This window comes from Lontra canadensis, unplaced genomic scaffold (assembly GCF_010015895.1).
Source record: "Lontra canadensis isolate GAN:19392208 unplaced genomic scaffold, GSC_riverotter_1.0 scaffold52, whole genome shotgun sequence".
Classification (NCBI taxonomy): domain Eukaryota; kingdom Metazoa; phylum Chordata; class Mammalia; order Carnivora; family Mustelidae; genus Lontra; species Lontra canadensis.
Window position 1 is genome coordinate 2,121,916 of NW_022631046.1, and position 24,229 is coordinate 2,146,144.

Here is a 24,229-nt window from a genome sequence, read left to right on the forward strand (position 1 = left end):
ATCACATATCTGCTGTGATGATAGAATTAGGAATGGCTGAATTTTTCTATAGGCTGGTATTTCATACTACGATACAGCTCCCTAAAATATCTCCCATGAAGCTGGCTAATCCCACTATATTTGAATAGCATAGCTTGTTCTGCTTTGTACTTTGTTATTAACACTTTGGATTAGCCACAGGAACCTGTAGTGGAAATGCAGGAAGTAGAAAATGTAATTAAGGAACGCTAACCCTCAGTTTATTAAAAGGAAAAATGAACCACATATGCTACAAATTTTTGGGAAAACACAGATTATTTTGAATTCTAATTGTTACTGGACACCACTGTAAAAATAAAAATTAAAAAAAATAAAACAGCTTATGAAAATGAACTTGGTGCTGACGGACTGAAATTTGGTTTGAAAATCTCTTCCTCCCTCCCTCAAAAGTTATAAACTGAATGTTTTTGTAATGGCATTTTCACATCTTAAAAAACAAAACAAAACAGGAAAAGAATATTTGGTATAGTTTAAAGTAAAAAAAAAAAAAGATCTTACTTAAAAAAAAAAAACCACATAAACATTATAATGCTATTTTCTACAAATAAATTTGTCTGATTTAAACCAGTATGAAAGTGCCAGGCTCCAAAGGTAGCAAACAGAAATTTTTAAAATGTTTACACCAGGAAGTGTCACCAACAGCTGCTTTATATTCATACATCTTCCATCTAAATAAAGAGAAGAAAAGTCTTGTGTACATGTGCTGCCATTTTTAGCTCCCTTTTCCAACAACCATATGGATAACTTCATTAGAGAGCCTGAATGGGCATTTTATGAACCGCCCACTTGGTTAAACAGTAAGCATTAATGATAATTACAAGAATCTCAAAGGCTGTAAGATTAATATTGTGCATTTGAAGAGTCTAAAAGTTTAGAAGAGAAACACAAATTATGCTTTTTATTTTCTACAAAGGCAGAGTCAAACAAAAACCATACTCATTTTCTCTGGTGACAGGGCTTAATAATTTAGCGAGATTAATGTGATAAAGTCCTAGCTTCAGAAAAGAGAAAGAAATAACAGAAGCATATCAGAAGATGGAAGAAAAAGGTTGAAGACTAGGTAGGAAATTAGTTTGAATTAAAGTTTTAGCAGAGGTTTTTTTTTTCTGCTAAGTATTACCTTTTACACACTGCAAAGTGTAAAGAAATATTAGCATCTCTATAGAACCATCTTATAGAAAATCAATTAACACTTGTTTTTCTGCTTCAAGCCAGTATATTAGATCTCTACAGCCAGAGTAAACTTTGATGAAAAGATAAATACAATTAAAATAAAATTATGTATAACACATATGTATATATTTTAAGAATCTTTGATCTGACATGAAAAATATATATCTGCAGAGACTAATATAAAGGTAAAAGCAAAAACCCTAAGAGGTAAGTAATCTCCAAAGAAAACTTTTAATATAAGAACTTGTAGCAATTATTATAAAGCTTGATTTTCCCTTTTGACTGCTTCATGAGGAAGAGAGTGGAAAGCATAACTGAAGCACCTCTTTTCCATAAAATGAGAAGTGAACCCTATGGAGAGAGTGATTCTGAAAGGAAATTTTGTCTTTGGTGCTGGCTGGAGAGGAAAAAAAAGAGAATTCATAACGAGTTAGTCCTCTTCACAGGTCTGAAATGTAAAACCATGCTATTTGTTGGATTAAAAACTGAAAGCAGAGCATTTAGCTTAAACGTGGTCCTGACTTGATAGCCTCCTTGCTCCCTGCTGGGGATTGGTAAAAGCAAGTACTTTAAGAATGGAACTCTAGATCTAGCCTTAAAGAATTCCCATCGATAATATTCTACATGTGTGAGATCATACTCAAAAATAAAAACACATAATAAAATAGGATTTTATAACTGAATACAAGCAGAAACAAAACAGAGTACAATCAGAATCACAAAATTAGAGGTTTGGTTTGAACATTAGAAAAGGAAAGAAGGGACTTAAATCTGTAAAACATGCTAATGGAATTTATTGACACCAAAGTTATGAAAATTAAAAGAATAAAAAGAGATTAATTTAAAATGAATCACAAATGCAGATTATCGCAGTGAACTGGATATAGATTCAAAGAATGTTGCATTAAGAAACTATGAGATGATTTGAAAAACAATTAAGGGACATAAAGGATAGAGAAAAATAGAAAAGGCCCCTTTAAAGGAGATAATGATGGAGTAGTTTAAGAATTGCTGAAAAACATCTATTCTCGAATTCAGGAAGGCCAATAAATCTAAAGTGTGATATTAAAAAATTGAACTGGGGTGTCTGGGTGTCTCAGTTGGTTAAGTGACTAACTTCAGCTCAGGTCATGGCCTTGGAGTGGTGGTATCATGCCCTCGGCGTCCTGGTATCATGCCCTATGTTGGACCCCCCACTCAGTGGGGAGCTGTCCTTTTACCCCTTGCTCTGCTTATGCTTTCTCTCTTTATCTCTCTTTCTTTCTCTCAAATAAATAAATAAAATCTTAAAAAAAAAAAACTGTACCTAGACACATCATAACTAGCTTCAGACCACCAAAGATCAAGAGAAGATTTTAAAAGCAACTAAGGAAAAATAGCAAATTACATACACCAGTACAACAATAAAATCTTAAATGGTGATAGAAAAATTATTGACAATTTAGACTTACAGCCCGGGAATATTAATTTTCTAGAATGAGAGCAAAATGCAAATATTTTTAGACAAAAAGGAAAATAACCAGACTTTTGTTCACTAGAGGAAAATCCAAAGAACATACTTCAAGCAGAGAGATAAAGTGGAAGTTCTGATAAGAAGGGATGTTGAAAAATAAGTGATAAATATGTGAGTAAATAGGGCATAATATTAATTTATAATACAATAATTTCAACTTTTGAAATAATAGAGCCAAAATATGTAAAATGTTAACACAAAAATCTGGATGACTCATGAGAATTAAAATATTCTAATATACTTGTATTTTGGGTGGGAGTTAAAGATACTAACCTGCCTGTGTCTGCATGTGTGTATATACACACTCTGGAAGATACCTTAGTTTTATTAGTTATATTAGGATATTTTAATTTTGTTCTATGACCTGGATTTTCTTCAAGAATCAATATATTTCCAAGTTTAAATCAAAACATCAAGCTACATGCTTTGATAAACTCAGAAATTTCCAATAAACATAGGGTTTACTGTGAAAGTAGTATTATTGAAAAAACAGAAATTCCTTTAAATTAATGAGGAAATATCTTCAATTTAGGCATGAGTAGCTACCCCAAAATGATTTGACTTTATGAAATACCTTTGACAATATATGAACTATTTGTAGCTCCTCTGAATTCTACTGTGAATGACAGATACCCAATCTCACCTTAAGAAAGAAGCTGTCATAATCTGTCCTGTACAGAAAATGTTGATACACTGGAAAAAAGAAAGTCCAGTATTACTAATACAAGCCTCTATTTTATTATTAGTAAAAGTAAAATAAAAAGCATTATAGACAATTTGTTATTTCCCATGCAGTTTCATTATGATTCTTTATTAAGTTTTCCAAACTAACAGAAAATATACAAATGTTAACATTTCATATATGTATATCACAGACTATCCCTTTATATGAAGTAAAATTATTTAAAAGTTGTCAAATGTTTGAAGTATATATTATATAATATAAAGATATATACATTTATTTATCTTTTAACATTACCCTTGATAATTTTCATGGCAGTAAATAAATTGCTTATATTTTATAATATTCCATTTAAACACAGAATTTTTGCCCTTTGGAAGTAACTTCAGTCCATATTACTTAGTTTTCCTCCACCTAAAAAGTACATAGGCTAGTTTGTTACAAATGTCTATTACTGATTTTTCCATCATATATAAAGACTTAAACAACATTCAAGAGATTGTTTCTGCTACAAAATTATGAACTCATTGCCTGGAACACAGTTTCCTATAGCATATCTGCCATGCCATGTAACAAAGATATTCAGAAGAAAACTAGCTATAAGAAAATGAGTAACATGGATAGCATAGACATTTTACAATATTTGTTCTTCCAATCCATGAGCATGGAACATTTTTCCATTTCTTTGTGTCTTCCTCAATTTCTTTCATGAGTATTTTATAGTTTTCTGAGTATAGATTCTTTGCCTCTTTTGTTAGGTTTATTCCTAGGCATCTTATGGTTTTGGGTGCAATTGTAAATGGGATTGACTCCCATTTTTTTCAAAGAAATGGAACAAATAATCTTAAAATTTATATGGAACCAGAAAAGATCTCGAATAGCCAAAGGAATATTGAAAAAGAAAGCCAAAGTTGGTGGCATCACAATTCCGGACTTCAAGCTCTATTACAAAGCTGTCATCATCAAGACAGTATGGTACTGGCACAAAAACAGACACATAGATCAATGGAACAAAAAAGAGAGCCCAGAAATAGACCCTCAACTCTATGGTCAACTAATCTTTGACAAAGCAGGAAAGAATGCCCAATGGAAAAAAGACAGTCTCTTCAACAAATGGTGTTGGGGAAATTGGACAGCCACATGCAGAAAAGTGAAATTGGACCATTTCCTTACACCACACATGAAAATAAACTCCAAATGGATGAAGGACCTCAATGTGAGAAAGGAATCCATCAAAATCCTTAAGGAGAACAACAGACAGCAACTCCTCGACCTCAGCCGCAGCAACTTCTTCCTAGGAACAATGCCAAAGGCAAGGGAAGCAAGGGCAAAAATGAACTATTGGGACTTCATCAAGATCAAAAGCTTTTGTACAGCAAAGGAAACAGTTAACAAAACCAAAAGACAACTGACAGAATGGGAGAAGATATTTGCAAACAACATATCAGATAAAGGGCTAGTATCCAAAATCTATAAAGAGCTTATCAAACTCAACACCCAAAGAACAAATAATCCAATCAAGAAATGGGCAGAGGATATGAACAGACATTTCTGCAAAGAAGACATCCAGATGATCAACAGACACATTGAAAAGTGCTCCACATCACTTGGCATCAGGGAAATACAAATCAAAACCACAATGAGATACCACCTCACACCAGTCAGAATGGCTAAAATTAACAAGTCAGGAAATGACAGATGCTGGCGAGGATGAGGAGAAAGGGGAACCCTCCCACATTGTTGGTGGGGATGCAAGCTGGAGCAACCACTCTGGAAAACAGCATGGAGGTTCCTCAAAAAGTTGAAAATAGAGCTACCTTATGACCCAGCAATTGCACTACTGGGTATTTACGCTAAAGGTACAAACGTAGTGATCCAAAGGGGCACATGCACCCGAATGTTTACAGCAGCAATGTCCACAATAGCCAAACTATGGAAAGAACCTAGATGTCCATCAACAGATGAATGGATAAAGAAGAAGTGGTTTATCTATACAATGGAATACTATGCAGCCATCAAAAGAAATGAAATCTTGCCATTTGCAATGAGGTGGATGGAACTAGAGGGTATTATGCTTAGTGATATAAGTCAATCGGAGAAAGACAACTATCATATGATATCCCTGATATGAGGAAGTGGAGATGCAATAGCGGGGGGGATTGGGGGGGGTAGGAAAAGAATAAATGAAAGAAGATGGGATCGGGAGGGAGACAAACCAAAAGAGACTCTTAATGTCACAAAACAAACTGAGGGTGGCTGGGGGGAGGGGTGTAGGGAGAGGGTGGTGGGGTTATGGACATTGGGGAGGGTATGTGCTATGGTGAGTGCTGTGAAGTGTGTAAACCTGGCAATTCACAGACCTGTACCCCTGGGGCTAATAATACATTATATGTTTATTAAAAAAAAATGATAGGGTAACTGGGTGATGGGCATTAAGAAGGGCACATGATGTGATGAGCAACATGGTGTTATACACTAATGAATCATTGAACATTATATCAAAAACTAATGATGTACTATGTGTCAACTAATTGAATTTAAATTAAAAAATAATTTTAAAAAATGAGTAACATGGAGAAAAGACCCTAAAGATAATGTCTTTGAAGTCATGTGGGTATTCTTTGAGCAAAGATAGTTTGAGGAATAAATATGCTGTTATGTTGCTTTACTTTTCTTGACTATACTTAAAATACGTATTTATATTTAAAAAAATCAGCACTTCTCTGGGTTATTTAGGTATTTCCAAGGAGACAATATTATTGTTTTCTGGAGTTTGAAAATTCATATACTCTCAAAGCTCAAATTCCTTTGTCTCCTCTGATATCTCCATCAGCTTTTTTCACCTCTACTTAGACATACTTTGATCAGGTACTATGGTCAACAACAACCTCACCCTCACTGGTATTTCTGTATTTTTCCTCCATTTTTAATTCTGTAGCTTCCGAATACGGCAAGAATAGCTGCGATTGGAGATTGATCTTTTAAAATGGTAGTAGTCTTCTTGAGGCTTTTATTTCAAATAAACTCATTTCTCAATATGGAAGTATTATCACTTAATTGTTAGGGTTGGGCAGAAAGGAGGTAGTATTTAAAGAGGCCTCACTATCAGTTCCAAGAAATTTGGTCTGCAGAAGGCTATAAAAACAGTAAGTAAATTCTAGCAAGCATTTGGTCTTTGGTTACAGCAGGGCATTTAGACTATGGACTTCATGTTTTTTAAACTTATGGATGGAACACATTGATGAAGGGAGTCCAGATGCTAAAAGTGGTAATCAGATGATAAGGTGATCATGAATGAGTTTTATTGATTTTAGAATTTTATAATATCCTTCAAGACCAGGATGGCTGATAATGTTTTGGAATGAACTATGCCTTCTGACTCCCCTAGTGATATGACTTTTTAGTTCAAGATAGGTTTTAACAGATCTGATTTTTTTTTTTTTTTACAGTAAGTTGATGAATTTTCTGAAAGGCTGATTAACACTGGAAATTGCTGATTTATCCTTGTATGCATATCACTCACCAACTGGAAACTTAAACATACACAGAAAGCACAAGATCTGGGCTCATTAGTGGCTTTTAAAGATTATATTTGGTTGATAATTGCTTATCTATACTGAGGAAAAATATTATAAGGGTGTACTTGTACATGAAACAAAATATTCAATTAGGTGAAAGGTAATTAAGCAAAGAAAATTTTCTCTGATTGTATTAAGTCATACATTTTCTTTTTATAAATACTATTTTGACAAAAAATAAGATTATTAATATAAGAATTTATCCCTTTTGATATTTAACATACTAGATGGCATTTTCAGTGTAACATAAATTATTATATATATGATTTAGTTGTATTTACTTTCATTTGGGGGTGATTATCTTCTTTCTAAGGCACTATTATAAATAATAGCTAATTTTATATATTCCTGTTTTTTAATGTGATAAAATATTTTGAATCATGTTACAAATCATTATATTAGCACAGAAATTTCAAAGAATTAAAAAAATAGTTGATGGAATTATTATTTTCAACAATTTCCAATACTCAAACTTCAAATATTCAGATATTCAATATAGATATTTAAATCTATAATATGTAAATATACATTTATCAATATATAATATAATTATTTAGGTTGTCATAATAATAATAATAAATTTCTATTATCCTTAAATTTTATAAATGCAAAGTTTGTTTCTGTGTAAAGTGAAAACATATGTTGGAAATACTTCAAAGTAATGCTAATTGACTAAGCATTCTGCAAAGAGATAATAACCTTAAAAAAATCAGAAATTTGTAATGCCAATGGAGGGATTTTTCAGGATAACAAAATCTCAGCAGATGCAAAATATATGTACATTGACTGTATTCTGAAAAATACAAAGTCCTTTGTTAATGATATCTATTTGAATACACATTCAATGCATCCCTAATTTTTGGATAAATAAATTTCTTCAGTCACATAAATGTCAGGTATTACTATATTGTAGGTTAACTAATAATAATAAATATGTACTTTTGGTATCATTCTCAAGCAATTTTCTTCATGAGCACAGGAGCTCCTTCAAGAATCAAATCAACCAGGTGACATCATTCAGTGAAATTTACAGCAGATAAGGAACACAAAACATGAGAGAAAATGAAAGACAGAAAAATTACCTTTCTCAAAAATATCTATGCTCATCTGAATCTTAAATCATGTATTCTTTTCCCTTCATATCATTCTTGATGGGGTTCTTACAGAAAAAAGTAATAGGTTAAAGTGACTGAGCTTCACTGTCAAGAGAAACCTATGGTCAGGGATATATCGAATTCCCAAAGCTTTCATCATTAATATTATATGAGTCTTAATGATCTGTCCTATCTAGAAGAAAAATTTATCTTTCATTTGTGCAAGCACTGCCTGCCGAGTAATAGATTTCGTCCCTCTAACCCTCGAAGCCGGGTGGCAAAATGCGACAGGCAGCAAAGGCAGGAGGAAGCAAAGTGTTCCCTTGATTTCTTGTATTTGAGTCTGGCTGCACTTTCCAGGACTTGCAGAGTCAGCCAAGCAAAGGGAAAGATCTTTGGGGAACTATGAAGAGTGTCAGTTCTGGGCCAGCATACTCTGCTGCGCAGAGTGGGCAGGTGAATGCCCACATGCTTAAGCTGACTTCTAAAGCAGACGGTTAGCTATGGTGATAGCTACGGTGATTTTTCTGTTACTGTCACTTAAATGTTTACGAGAAAGTTTGGTGCCTGCAACATCAGGAACTCATTTGCTCAATCGTGAAAACGGCCCTCCTTAGAGATGAGATGACCAAACAGTAAACCGAAGATCTTCAAACACTTCGAACTGAAAGGCGGCATGTATTGCTTCTTGGTAGGCTGTGGCTCGCCTCCGCTGAGCCTAAGAATGCCCAGGATGCTCATCTATGACCCTGGAGCTGAGTATTCCTTGGGTAGTATTCGATCACAGAAAATTAAAGCAGAGGAGGAGGGTCCAGGACACCCTGTCACAGTCAAAACCCCCACACTGTTAGGTCTACTTAGGCTGCAGGTACATCTGGGTTCACAGGAAGTGGATATGGTTCTCTCATGTGGTCGAAAAGAAAATCTCCGGAGAAATGTATGTAGTGTAAAATCAGGAGAAAAAACATACAAGCAAACAAAAAATTCTCCTGGTTTTGAATGAGTATTTTCTTTGGCTGGAAAATATAAAATTCAAAACTATGCGAAACAACCGTGCTTCTTTTCTTCGGAGCTCTTACCTCAATTTCTAATTACATATTAACTAGTATGATTATTTAACATCTTTCTGATCGTTAGAATAAAAATGAGACCCTGTTCATTTTGGTGCATACTGGTATCCCCAGTGTCTTGTACCCTGTTGGCAGGCAAGAGGTGTTGAGTAAGTTTTTGTTAAAAGATTTGCATATTTTTCATTTTCATCAGTGCCTACTAGCATGTTTTACATAATAATCCTCAATAATATTTTCGGTGGGAGTAATGATTTATTCAAACTGCATCAACAGATTATAAATTTACATGAAGTCCTACATTAGAAAGAAATTTCATACTAATTAGTTTAAGATTAATTTCTGGGGCTCAAAGAGTTGACCATCTAGTTGAGCATAAAGAATATGTGTAAAAATTATATAAAATGTGAATTATTAGTGACAAAAGAACATGTTAGCTGTAATTGTAAATAGGTATTAGACACACAGAAATGAAGGGACATTCTTGATAATGAGAACTATATGAGTAAATGCATTAGAATCAAAAGGATATAAACCACAAATCATAGAAAGTGTTGTTAGGGATGATACAGTTTAGAATGACCAGTAAGAGAATATCACCCTTGTCTGTAAGAACCATCTAATCTTACTTCTCTGATTGGTTTGTTTAGTTTTTATAGCAGGAATACACATGATTACTATGAACTGGAAGGATCTATATTCAACACTCATGCTAATATAATATTGCCAGAGCTATATAAGGATGTTTCTTTTCCCAAAGTCCAACCAGTATCTTGCTTTTATTTGACCTCTCCTTGTGATTTAAGCATCTTTTGATACCTTTAAATATCAGTTCTTTTCTCATTCCCCTTTTCCTCAATTTGTTTGCCCTACTTCTTGGCATCCTCACCCAGATCTTACAAATGGGAGTGGGGTAGATAGTCATTTTTAGAGAAAAGTAGTCATTTGTAGATACTCTCTAGCGGAGTAAAATTGTTGCTAGTTGTTACCCATCAATGGATTTGCTCTACCAGTAATTTCAACAAATAATTTTTTCCTTTTAAAATTACTTCAAGCACACTTCTGAATAATTTTAACTAATTCAGTACTTGTTTAAGCTTTTGTTTTACCAATAACTCATTAGCCCTATTTAGCTATATCCATTTTAGTTAAATTTGATATCAGTTTATAAAAGCAATATTATTTTAACAAAAAATATGCAGTATGAAGTATGTGAAATGAATAATCTATTTAAAACAGTAATTTGAGAACTAAATGTTAAATAAGCAAATACCAGATGCTGATTGGGAAAATTTTCTGGACTTCCTTGACTTTAAAATCAAAATACTTTTCTTTAAAGCTAGTATCAAACTAATTAAATTATATCATTTTGTATATATAAAAGATCATTCTTTATACTCCCTAGACCTTGAAAATTCTCTGAACTTGATGATACCATATTAATATATCTGATAAACTTTTTCACTAATTGTTTTTGCTCATATCCATGAAGATTATTTGGTAGCTTTTGTGTTGATATAAGTCACCAGTAATTCCCACATTCTTCTTTTCTATTCAAAACATCATCATCTGGATTTAGTTTTTAAACCTATTCACTTTTTTTCTTCATGATTTCTATTACCTGCTGTAATGCCTGGCTTTTTATTCATGTCATATTTTACTAAGTAAAATAATGTTTTTCTCTGTTCATTTGTTTGCTTGTTATTCCCTTTTCTTTTTTCTAAAATTATTTCACAATAGTTACACTTTATTCAAAGACCAATGGAAATTTTTAAAAGTTAAATTTAAGTTAGAAAACTGGGGACTTGGCTAGGTATATTACCCTAGTGACTCATTTTTTATTATCAGCCTTAAAGCATTTAAAATTTGTGTAAAAAAAAAATTACTAGACGATGTGGACTTTCATGGTCTTTCCATTACTACTGAAAAACCGAGAATGTTAATTCACAAATTCCAAAGAGGAACCATATTGTGAAGCCCAGAAGAAGGTCGGAAAGTTCACTGGGAATCTGGGGTGGAGAGAGGGGGAGTAACATTGGAAACCTCTTTTGTGACACAATAGAATATAACAACGACCTTCAGGAAAGGTCATGAATTAAGGGCAGATATTTCTGGCATTTTCTTGTTAAAACTTTGGGAGCTCTCTTTTCTACTCCAAGCATCCAGTCTCTGAGTAATATTCTTTTCACAACTACTGTCTGTCTTTTCAGTATATCCCTATATAAATAATGTCTATCATTCCTTCTGGCCAATTAGATAAGTGAATGTGGTAACATATTGCCACAATAAAGTCTGAAAATGCAAATCTGATCAGATCACTCTCAACTCAGATCCCTTTATTAGTTTCTCAATGTCTATTTGGTTAAATAAAGTTTTTAGCCACATGTTTTTCTCCCGCCAAGAATTCTATGCCTCAACCACACTGAAATATCTGACGTTTGCAAACACATTTCATGTGAATTTTCATGCTTCAGTGCTTTTGAACATGTATCCATTTTCCTAGACAAAACTCTGATCGTGTGCCACTCTGTTAGAAGCTCTGTAAATCCTATAGTGATGTTGGTCACTCTCTTCTTGAGATTACAATGAAAGGAGTTTGCATCTTACTGCAGACTTTCTGTGGATGTCGATTTTCCTAATGCTGTGAACTCAAGGGCAGAAATCATGTCATTTTTATGTTTAGAACATCACAGATATTCAATAATTGCTAAATGACAAATGTAATGAATTAATATGGCATTTTCTCACTAATTGGAGCTATTAAAAAAATTTAATGATGGGGCACCTGGGTGGATCAGTGGGTTAAAGCCTCCACCTTCGGCTCAGGTCATGATCTCAGGGTCCTGCGATCGAGCCCCACATCGGGCTCTCTGTTCAGCAGGGAGCCTGCTTCCCTTCCTCTCTCTCTGCCTGCCTCTCTATCTACTTGTGATCTCTATCTGTCAAATAAATAAATAAAATCTTTTTAAAAAATTAATGCAATAAGATTTCTCCAGAAGACAGAATTTTGAATTCTATGCACTGCTATTTGAGGAATTATTTTTGGCCTGGCAGTTCTTTCTGGACCTGTTAAATAACAGATTGCTATAGATTTACTTATATGTAAGGACTTCTGAAATCTAGATTTTTAACTTATGTTGCCTCACTTTGCTTAGTCATTAACTAAACATTTGCTTAGATTGTTTAATAAAAGAAAAGAGAAACAAATGAAAGTCTACATTTAATGAACACTGAGTACTTTTATATCTATATATTTTAGCAATTAATAGGATTTGGGGATCTAAATTATCTACAAATTGTAATATTCCTTCATAATAATTGACACATAAATGCTATAATAAATCTGCTAGAAAAATAGTACAATCATGCTAAAAAGCCTCACCCAATGATGACATCTCTCTTTCTGACCATTCCTTATAGTGGTTTGTGCAAATAGTACAAATCCCTACAAAATGTGTAAAATATTTTGTTTCATGTCAAATAAAATAAATGTTCAAATTCTTCCAATAACTTCTTTCAGTAAGACAAATAACCTAATGGTCTACTGATAATGAGGAATATTTTCCCCAGTAGTTTACATAATATTTAATAAGACTTACAACTCATTTATACTTTAAATTTTATACTGTCTTAATTTGGTAAAATGTTTTAAATATATTATTATCTTGGTGTAAGGTAGTGATCAGTTTCTTTCTTTTGTACGTGGCTGTCCAGTTTTTCCAGACAGTTTATTGAAGAAACTGTCCTTTAGCCCTTATATATTCTCGGCTCCTTTGTCATGAATTAATTGATCATATCTGCATGGGTTTATTTCTGGATTCTCTATTCTGTTCCATTAATCTCTCTGTCTATATTTATTCAAATGCCATAGTGTTTTAATTACTATACCTTTGTATTCGAGTTTGAAATCAGGGAGCATGATGCCTCTAAATTTGTTCTTCTTTCTCAGGATTGATTTGGCTATTAAGGGTTTTTTTTTTAATAGTTTCTTGCAAATTTTAGAATTATTTTATTTCTTTGGAAAATGCCATTGGAATTTTGATAAGGATTGCACTGAATCTGTACATTGCTTTGGGTAGTATGGATATTTTGACAATATTGATTCTTCTAATCCATGAGCATGGAATACTTTCCATTTATTTGTGTCTTCTTTAATTTATTTCATTAGTGTCTTATAGTTTTCAATATACAGGTCTTTGGGTACAAAGGTACAAAACCCTTTTCCTAATGGTTAAATTCATGCCTAGATATTGTACTCTTTTTAAAAAAGATTTTTTTTTTTTTGTAAGATTTATATAGAGAGAGCACAAGCAGGGGGAGCAGCAGGCAGAGGGAGAAGCAGGCTCCTGATGAACAAGGAGCCTGATGCAGAACTCGATCCCAGGACCCAGGGATCATGACCTGAGCTGAAAGCAGACACCTAACTGACAGAGACACCCCAGCTTCCCTTATTCTTTTTTTTTTTTTTTAAAGATTATATTCAGAGGCACCTGGGTGGCTGAGTTGTTAACCGTCTGCCTTTGGCTCAGGCCATGATCTCAGGGTCCTGGGACCAATCCCCACATCAGTCTCCCTGCTCATTGGGAAGCCTGCTTCTCCCTCTCCCACTCCCCTGCTTGTGTTCCCTCTCTCACTGTGTCTCTCTCTGTCAAATAAATAAAAATATCTTAAAGAAAAAATATTTTATTCACTTAAAGAGAGAGAGCGCCCAAGTTGGGGCCGGTCAGAGGGAGAGGGAGAGATTGAACCTCAAGCGGACTCTGTTGAGAGTGGAGTCCCATGCAGGGCATGACTTTACAATCCCGAGATCATGACCTGAGCTGAAATCAAGAGTCCTGTGCTTAACTGACTGGGCCACCGAAGCATCTGGATATTTTAATTTTTTTGATGCAAGTGTAAATGATATTGTTTTCTCTATTTCTCCCTCTGATAGTTCATTATTAGTGTTTAAAAACACAAGAGATTTTTGTGTATTGAAAAGTAAAGCTTTGTGCAACTTTTTTTTGTGTATTGAAAAGTAAAGTTTTGTGCAACTTTATTGAATTTATTTGGAGTTTTTTGATGGAGTCTTTAGGGTTTTTGAAATTCAGCATTATGTTATCTGCATATTAGTAACAGTTTTACCTCTTCTTTTCCAATTTGGATGCCTTTTATTTATTTTTAATCCCTAATTCCTCTGGTTAGAACTCCCAATACTATGTTGAATAGACGTGGTGAGAATGGGCATCCCTGTCTTCTTCCTAATCTTAGAGGAACGGCTTCCAACTTTTTACCATAGAGTACGATATTAGCTGTGTGTTGACAACTTTTTTTTTCAACAACTTTTGATATTATCTTTACTTTTCTTTTTTCTTAAACTTTTTTTAAAAGGTTTTTATTTATTTATATGACAGATAAAGAAATCAAAAGTAGGCAGAGAGGCAGCCAGAGAGAGGGGGAAGCAGGATCCCCACCGAGCAGAGAGCCCAATGTGGGGTTTGATCCCAGGACTCTGAGATCACGACCTGAGCTGAAGGTGGAGGCTTAACCCACTGAGCCACCCAGGCACCCTTCTTTACTTTCCATATCAAAAAAGAGGCCACAAGAAATTGGGTAACTTCCCCAAAGCAACATATAAAATATGTCTTTTTAGGTTTGAATTAGAATTACCTCATGATATATAATGTAGAAAAATGTCCCTGACATTTTTTTACGTAGTCTCACTATGATTTTAATCAAAATGCAAGAGTTCATTCAACTCTAACAAAACATGTTTTGTATCAAACTTAATATTTTCTTTATCTTTTAGATGTAAGAACATTGTTTTCAAGTTTTTACCTCAAATTCTTCCCAATTTCAATTTTATTAATGAACAGTCTTAAGTTTACACAAAGCATTTACAAATATATCCACACTTTCTAGGAATACTATTTGATTTAGAAGAAATAGAACACTGCACACAAACATTTTATTCAATTCAGAAGCCACCACATTCTGTTTCCTTGGAAGAGTGAACATCTCTTTATGTTCACACAAGCCCTTTCTTTGTGTTCTGTTCTTCTCTTTGTTCACATGTTTATTCATCCCTTTGTTTATTTCTTCTCCCTTCAGAAGGAACCATAATTGGGGCGCCTGGGTGGCTCAGTGGGTTGGGCCGCTGCCTTCAGCTCAGGTCAGGATCTCAGAGTCCTGGAATCGAGCCCCGCTTCGGGCTCTCTGCTCAGCAGGGAGCCTGCTTCCTCCTCTCTCTCTCTGCCTGCCTCTCTGCCTGCTTGTGATCTCTCTCTGTCAGATAAATAAATAAAATCTTAAAAAAAAAAAAAAAAAGAAGGAACCATAATCTTCTTGAGGAGCTGGGTTGAGACAGGGTTTCCAGTTTCCATTCTGCGGGTGGGAAACACCTGTCTCTGTTCTCTTGTATCTACCTGTATCTACCTCTCTCTGAGAGGTAGATAGTCCATTCCACCTCATCCCTCCCTCCTAAAAGATATATCTATGCTGTAAGGAGCAAACATAAGAAATTTAAAGCCTCAGTCTGATGTGATCTGTATAATGGATAAAGACTTCTCTACGTAGTCCATGGTAACCATAAAAGAGTTTATTTATTTATGACACAAAGCTACAGTGTGAAACTTCAATTTGAACTGATTACAATGAACTAACATGAGAAGGGTCTATGTCCTTGGTTCTTGCTTCTCTCTCTTGTCCATCTCTCTGTGTTATAAGTGGTCCCTGATAGGACTTGAAAATTTATCATCTCACACTGACTACCTTATGATGCAAATCAGTACACTGAAACTGACCAGAGAAGTTGGAGCTGAAGGTCTTATACAGAATGAAAACGGAAATAAAACAAGAATCAAGAGAATGGATACATGCCTTCTTTGTTCTCAAAGAAGGTGGAGAAGGAAACATGCAACTATGACTACCTACTCTGAATAATTTAATTAGGTCTAAAATGAAATAAGGCCTATAGTTTCAGTTTTTCCAAAGGAAGCAGAGACCTCTGGATATGACAGACCTATTTCTGGCTCAAGGCCTCCCCATCAGGTTTTTGATACACACAGGCAAACCTCTTGACAGATTGACCTCTTTTAAGTCATTTCACTAGAAGAATAAATAATTGCTTTTCCATATAGCATTTTTAAAAGGTTCTATGTCCATTTTATTTATTTATTAATTTTTTAAAAAGATTTTATTTATTTACTTGATAGACAGAGATCACAAGTAGGCAGAGAGGCAGGCAGCAGAGAGAGAGGAAGGGAAGCAGACTCTCCACGGAGCAGAGAGCCCGATGTGGGGCTCGATTCCAGGACCCTGGGATCATGACCTGAGCTGAAGGCAGAGGCTTTAACCCACTGAGCCACCCAGGCACCCCTCCATGTCCATTTTAAAAGAAAGGTTTTATTTCTTTAAACAAATAAAAAAGTACTTAGGTAAAATTCAAACAACTTTCACAATTATGAATTGTAAAGAAACAGAAATGGCCTTTTAATGAAGTTTAAAATCCATCCAGTTGCTCAACTACTCATGCAAAATACCCATTATAGCTTATGCCATTGTTGTTTATTTAATGACATCACAATACCATACTCATACAACCTAGAGAGTCCAATAAAGTGGAAGTAGTTAATTGATATAATTGTAATAATTCACCACTAATGATAAAGTTCTATCCTAAGAATTAAAATTCTATGGAGCTTTGAATTAGGCAAATGTATAATTGCCTAATTCATAGTTGTTGAAAGGAAGAGAATGCAAAATGATTTAAGAGAAGTGATGTGACAGGCCTATTTGTGGCCCAAGGCTTCTCCATCAGAAGGAAGTCTTTAGACAGACTGACCTCTTTTAAGTTAAGAGAGAAATATTTCTTGCTCAGATTCTGGATCTTCAGAATATTTATTTGAAGATTTCAGCCCAACAAAGACTCATTTCTTCTTTCAGAAAGTGGCTTTAGAAGAATAATCCTGGGTTTGGAAGGATGACAGGGAAACCTCTTGGTGGACAGACATTTCTCAATGCTACTAAGGAATGGGGTTGTCCAAGAAAATCCTTCTGTAGAAAGTAATGGATCAGGGAGAGGAGTACTTCATAAGCTTCCCGGAGAACAGTTGGCTTTGCTAAATGAAAATTTAGCAAAGTCACAATACATTTCTGAAGATTTTTTCCCACTGGATTCCATTTTAAAGAATACTGGGCCGTCTGTTCTAGGGACAGAAGGCATGTAACAGATTATGAGTCCTGCTCATCTAGGTTGATGATCAGAGGCCAAAAAAAGGAGTGAACTTTCCTGCCATGCAGAGCAACAACAGCAGAAGTGGAAGTGTCAACAGGGAACATAGATCTGGATCTACAACTCCTTTCCACTGGATACGTCCCTTATGAACTCAGAGGATCCCCTGGTTCTCTTGGGCTTTTGCCAAATGCCAAAATTGCATTACCTCTCTAAAAATTTCAAATGTAACATCCACTTCAGTTAATTTTGGTCTGCTATGCGTGATTTTTTCTTAAGTCCTCGAAAATTTTCAGACCAGCCTGTGCTATCATCAACCACATATACATTTTCTTATCAGGGGCAATGATGCAGATTTTTAAAGAATAAGTTAATTCTTGTTTTTGTTTTTTTTCTTTTTTTGTAGGTATTGTATTCTTAAGGGTTCTGGTTCATATCTCTGCTTTGCAACATTATTATTCCTCCCTCAAAACTATTTCTTTCCTCTACAATGAGTTTCCTGGGAGAGCAGATTTTTTTTATTGTTGTTAATTAGTTTGTTTTCTCAGTTCTTAATACAGTTCAGTCATTAAGATTCTGATGAAGCTTTTGAACCTCACTTTCAATCTCTGCATTTTCTGACTCCAAGGATTCATTCTCATTTTTCAGTTTTGAAATGTCATAACTTGTTTTATAAATACACACACACAAACACACACGCGCACGCACACACACACACACACACACACACCCAGAAAAGGCCTGCTTCTCCTTCCATTTGTCTGTCTGGCTGTGTGAGGGCCTGAGCCAATGTAATCTGTAGTTGAGGTGGATGTCTGGGTTTTATGGGTTGTTGAAGCGTTCTTTTTACCATCCCAGCTTTTTGTGCCTCTGAATATCTTTCTGCACTGGGCTGCTATTCCCCCAGGAGGCTGTAACAATGTAACAGATGAAAAGCCTGTAGGCCAGGGGGTAGCTCTTATCTCTGTCAGGCCCTGGCCTTGCACTTGGTAGAGGCTGTCTGTGAATGTTGCAGAATTGCTTTGTGATGGAGACCCTCCTTTGTGATGGAGAGTCCTTGGAATTCTAACCGTCACTCCAACCCACAAGACCATTAATAACTTGTTAAAAATTGTGTCTATTTCTCCTTGTTCCTATCTAAAGCAGACTGCCTCCTTCCACTGCGGGGCCTTTAGGGATAAAAACAGTCATGGGATTTTTTCATTCTGGGAAGGGTTCACCTTTTTCTGGAATTTGGCTATGTAATTTTGTGTCTTTAGTTCTTTGAGGAGTTGAAAATAAGATTTTATAGCTTATCTGGTTTATTCTCAAGTACTCTTAATGAACATCTCCCCACAGATCTCTGTCTCCTGATTAGGACAACCCTAACTACAAAGATATTGATTCAAGTCAAAATTAAGATAATACAGATTTACTTCTCAAAAACTGATTCCACCAGCAATGCTGTTTCTTCCACAAGTGCCTGGGTCAATAATAGCATTCCAAACTAGAAAATCATCAAAGTATATGCATGAATTTTAGATTTTGCTTATTTTTCTGAAACTTATTACCTACAGTAGCAAAGTCTCCAATACTAACATTCCACATATAACATGGCACTGAGGGGGATATGAATAGTGTAGACCATGGGAGGTTGAATAAACAAATCTATATAATATTCTCATTCTCAGGTAATGTCTATTCTATCCTTCCACTCCCCCAGGCCAATGAGAGTCATTCTTAACTCTATCAATTCACCAGGAAATCTTATAAGCCCCACCCTTAATATACACCCATAATAAGACGATTGTTCCCTAAAACTACTGTTATCACTTTGGTGCAAGTTACCATGATTTCTTACATAGGTTTAACTAATAATATGCTTTAAACTCATTTCCACTCGTTATCTCACTTCATTGCCTACCCTCAAACTATTCTAGTTAGACTAGATCAACCCTATTAAAATGAGTGTCAGCTAATCTATCACCCTACATGACTCATTATAGTATTTTCTCACTCTTTTGAAATAGATGTTACAAAGGTCTAAAACGCCCTCACTGATCTACACCTTCCTTGACCTCATCCTCCCTTCCTTGCTTCTTCTTCAAGGTGCAGCCACACTGCCTTCTTTTGTTGTTCTGTGCATATTTGTCTGTGAGCTTTCTGAGGTAGAAACTTTACACTGGATGTTCCAGTTTTCTCTTTGAAATATCCTCTTCTAACTATCTACATGGCTCTAACACTTACCCTCCTTCAAGTCACTGTTCAAATAACCATTTCAGTCTATCCTCACCATTAAAAGGCAAGTTCCTCTCTTTAAATGGGCATTCCCATACCCTCCAACTTGTCCCATTCTATTTTTTTTTTTTACCATTTATCACCTTTTAACATGTATAACTATCTTTTATTTTTTTTCTTAGACTAAATTGCAAACTTTATAAAAATGGGATTTTTTTTTCTTTCTCTGATGGTTTGCAGGTACCTGGTAAATAGACACTGTTGAAAGAATGAATCAACATGATAGGAAAAAGCTAGTCAACCAATCTTTTCCTTTTGAATAGAGTCAATCAAGGTATTTACCAGATATTTTTTCCTAAATTTCAACTTTGGTATAAGTTGATGGTCTGTAATGAAATTTCCTATAATAATCATTATTTGTATAGATGGCAATTTTTTAAAAAAGATTTTATTTATTTATTTGACAGAGATCACAAGCAGGTAGAGAGGCAGGCAGAGAGAAAGGAAGGGAAGCAAGCTCCCCGCTGAGCAGAGAGCCTCATGAGGGGCTCGATCCCAGGACCTGGGATCATGACCTAAGCTGAAGGCAGACGCTTCACCCACTGACCCACCCAGGTGCCCCTAGATGGCAGTTATTTTTGTCAGGGCACACCTAGAGTATTTACCCCCTACCAGGTCCACAAAAAATCAAATCAGATTCAGGATCATGTTTTGTGTTGAGTTCTTTTTTTTGTTTTTCCCAAGATTTTATTTATTTATTTGAGAGAGAGAAAGAGAGCACAAGCAGGTAGAGGGGCAGAGGGGGAAGCAGACTTCCCAGTGAGCAGGGAATCTGACTCAGGGCTCAATCCTAATACCATGGGATCATGATCTGAGCCAAAGGCAGATGCTTAATAGACTGAGCCACATAGGTGCCCCTGTGCTGAGTTCTAATAATCAAGTTAATTATTAATTTTTTTTTAAATTGACCAACCAAGAAATAAACTCATTATTTTGCCAAAACCCATGGTAAAACATGTACCTAATTTGCTTATTCAAGAGAATGCTGATGTTTCTAAACAGGGATGAAATGGAGATTAGTATTTACATTACCATTTACTCTAAACTGCATCTAAAAACAAAGCTCACAGCTTGTGTAATAATACAGATAGACCCAAGGTAAAACTATAAAGTTAATATTACTTTTCTATTTAGTGGTAGGCTATGGAGGATATGACATGAAAAAGCACTAAGACAGTAGGAAAGTGCACTCACTCATATTGAATGCATTGTGAAAATACCACAGCAAGAAGCTATTCAACTTTTGTAGGTTAGGAAAGTATCAAGGCATCATGGGAATATGGAAACAAGGGAAAAATATAGATCCAAAAGAAAGTCAAAGCTAAAAAAAAAAGGCAATCTCTTTTAGGGGGAGAAATCAATAGGCACTATGAAGTAAAATTCAGAGGCTCAAACAAGGCAGGAAAAATTCATAGAGATAGCCCAGCTGTGTTTTGAGGAATAATACAGTTATGTAAATAATTTATAAAACATGCTTTATGGTTGGCTTATAACAGAATCATTTAGGCCATAAAATATTTATTAACTTTACTTCTGGTTATCAACAGTAGCATTAGTAGTTAACATTTATATAGCCCTCATGAGTGCTACTGTGTAGCTCTAGGGAGCACAGTCTATTTACATGTCAGTGATTTCTCTTAGTATCAGGTGATGTCTTAGCAATGACATTATGTGCCAGGGCTTTGCATATGTTATAATTCACTGAATCCTCCCAATAACTGTATGAATTAAGGGTTCTTATCATTAACCTTATATTAATTTCTCTCCAGAGAAACAGAATCAACCAAAGAAATACTATATTTATGTATACAGATCTCTCTCTCTTTCTTTCTTGCTCTCTCTCTATATATCTCCCTGGCTCATGCTATTATGGAATATTAGAATTTCCATGATCAGTCATCTGTAAGCTAGGAGACCAAGAAAACTGGTAGTGTAGTTTTACTCTGAGTCCAAAGGCCTAGGAGCCAGGAGAACCAATGGTATAAATCCTGGTCTGAGTGCAAGAGAAGACTAATGTTCCACCTCAAACTGTCAGGCAGAGTGAACAAATTCTCTCTTCATCTGATTTTGTTCTATCCAGCCCCTCAACTGATTGGATGAGGCCCACCCACATTGGAAAGAGCAATCTGCTTTATTCGTTCTACCTATTCAAATGCTAATCTCATCTGGAAACATTCTCATAGACACATTCCTAAATAATGTTTGGCCAAACATCTGGGCAACCTGTGATTCTATCAAGCTGACCCACAAAGCTAACTATCACATTTCCATTTTACAGATCTAATGACTAAAGAAGAGAGTTAATTAACTACATTGCACAAGTCAAATAGCTAGTAAATATTGCAGGCCAGATTTTAGTGCAGGTAGTCTGTCTTCATGATCACTGTTTTTAACTAGAACACCATACTGTGTCTTCAAAACAAGACTTATTGTATACCTTCAGTCTTTTCGGCACTGTTCTTAGTGCTTGGAAATAGCAATTAATATAAAAGCAAATCTCTTGCTCTCATGAACTTTCATTTCTATAAGGGTATTCAGACAATAAGTAACAGCTTATGCATAGGGTGTTTATTTCGTGGCAACTGCTGTTCAAAGCTCTTTATAAATATTAGCACATTCAGTCCTCACAACAGCCCTGTGAAAGATTTGCCGTTATTATCCCTCTTTCATAGACAACAGAACTGAGGACAAAAGGATTAAATGACTTGCCTGAAGTACAGAGCTAGTAAATGGTGTTTGCCCTAGTCTTAAATACTTTACTACACTGTCTTAGTTCTATTGCAACAATCCTAGCACTGTTACTAAATTAATTTTTAAGAAAAGACTTTCTACAGCGAAGACACTCAAAACTTTTCCAGAAATTCCTGCATTTATTTTATTATCTGTTTTTCCTCCCAACTATACTTTTAAATATACTAGGTTAAAACAACACACCTGTTCTTGTTGCTATTCACAGGAAACAGGAAGAGAAAATGATATAATTATAAACAAGTAATACAAAGTAAAGGACCAAATATATTTGTGAGTATCCAAAATGTGTCTCTACATATATTTATATCCATGAGTCTCATGGATAGGTAGAGACACACAGACAGGCATACATATTTATACATATGCATTCTCTCCTCTTTCTTACTTCATATATTTTGAGCAACAAAGCAAAGGGTAGATGGAAAGATGTTTGGGTAGGTGAATAGTAGATAGATGGGTTGAGTAGATGGATACATAGGTAGGTGTAGATGAATAAAGGAGAATGAGGGAGTAAGGGAGATGAGATGAGGGAGACTGAAAGGGTAAGAATTACATATACTAATTAATCAAATAAAAGAAACATTGAGAGAGCTGAAATTGTACTGGAAAAAGAGAACACTGTGCCAATATATTTACTTCCTTTTTTCTCAGGATAATTCTCCCACGAGAATGATCTCCTTCCTTAGAACTTTATCCAGGTAGTTAGTTTTCTTCTTTGGAGAAGAAAAATACCTAAGATTCCTTAACCTTTAGCTGAAGTTTCACACCATTAATAATATTATGGTATTGGAATATCTGAAAAGACTGGGAGTTATATTTCCATTCCTTTATGCAATGCATACTTCAAAACAAGTGCATATGAAAGGATAAAAAAATCAGTCAATTATTCAGTTTTTGAGGGCTCTGAAGAATCTTAAGAGATCCATGAGTACTCAGATATTCAAACTACAAAGCTGACTTCTTTAAAAAAATATGGATTATTCCACAAAGTACAGATTTGAAATGTTTGTTGATGATTACATGCCATTCAGTAATGGACATAGAAAAACAAGAATTTTCAATAGGTACTTCCGTTCTTAGGATTCAGGTAAGTCTAGTTGATTAGAAAATATATTTTCAGAAGCAGTTTTTTCATGCATTGAGAAGTGTGTATTCAGAAGTCGCCAGAATAAAACATTTGGTTAAATGAAAATTTAACAGATACTCCTATTTCTGATACCGTTTTTGTCTAAAGTCATGAAGGAAAGAGACACCTTGGTTTTTGCAGTTTCTGAAGAATGTATATGTCAATTCAGTTTAAACTTCGAATTCATATTTCATAGTGGAGGTCGTGTAAATTTCCATCTTCTTTATAGAAACTCTTATTTAAGTCAACAGAAGACAATAGGTAATGTTCTCGGTAATGAACATTAGTTCTTTTAATTTTAATGTTTAATTTAGCATTTATTTTTTTAAATAGAAATTCTCTTACGTCTTAATGACAAAGCACTTTAGATGAAATATCCGTGCTTTGTTATTTTTCCTCTGCAGAATGAAGAACACCCAAAGGAAGTTGAATGGGTATTATCAATTCACTGGGTCTTAATCTGATTGCCTTAGTTTCCTTACTTTTTTATCCTGATTCTACCAACCTTGCTTTGGGCAAGATAGTAAGGTATGGTTTTTAACATTTCTCCCAAAAATTGCCTTCCTGAAAATGATTTCCCATCTGACATGAAGATTTCACATTGAACTGCTAAGGGGACTAGTTCTCACACTTTTTTCCACCTCAACATATCTAAAAGATAGTATATAATTCTCTTGATAATAGTGGCAAAACAAGGATTTTATAAAAGGTAAGCAG

General features: G+C 34.8%; 1 protein-coding gene across 3 annotated transcripts in view; it reads right to left on the bottom strand.

Annotated features, from left to right (window-relative positions):
• Positions 1-24,229, bottom strand: part of MGAT4C (MGAT4 family member C) — a 717,583-nt gene that overhangs the window by 41,115 nt on the left and 652,239 nt on the right. For 2 of the 3 annotated variants that reach the window (XM_032874170.1, XM_032874169.1), the window contains one exon: positions 3,369-3,418. In XM_032874170.1, the coding sequence (XP_032730061.1) occupies positions 3,369-3,388 (20 nt within the window). In that variant the 5' untranslated portion in view covers positions 3,389-3,418. Of the gene's footprint in view, positions 1-3,368; positions 3,419-11,222; positions 11,227-24,229 lie in introns of those variants that run through there. The other variant, XM_032874172.1, reaches the window with a different exon arrangement.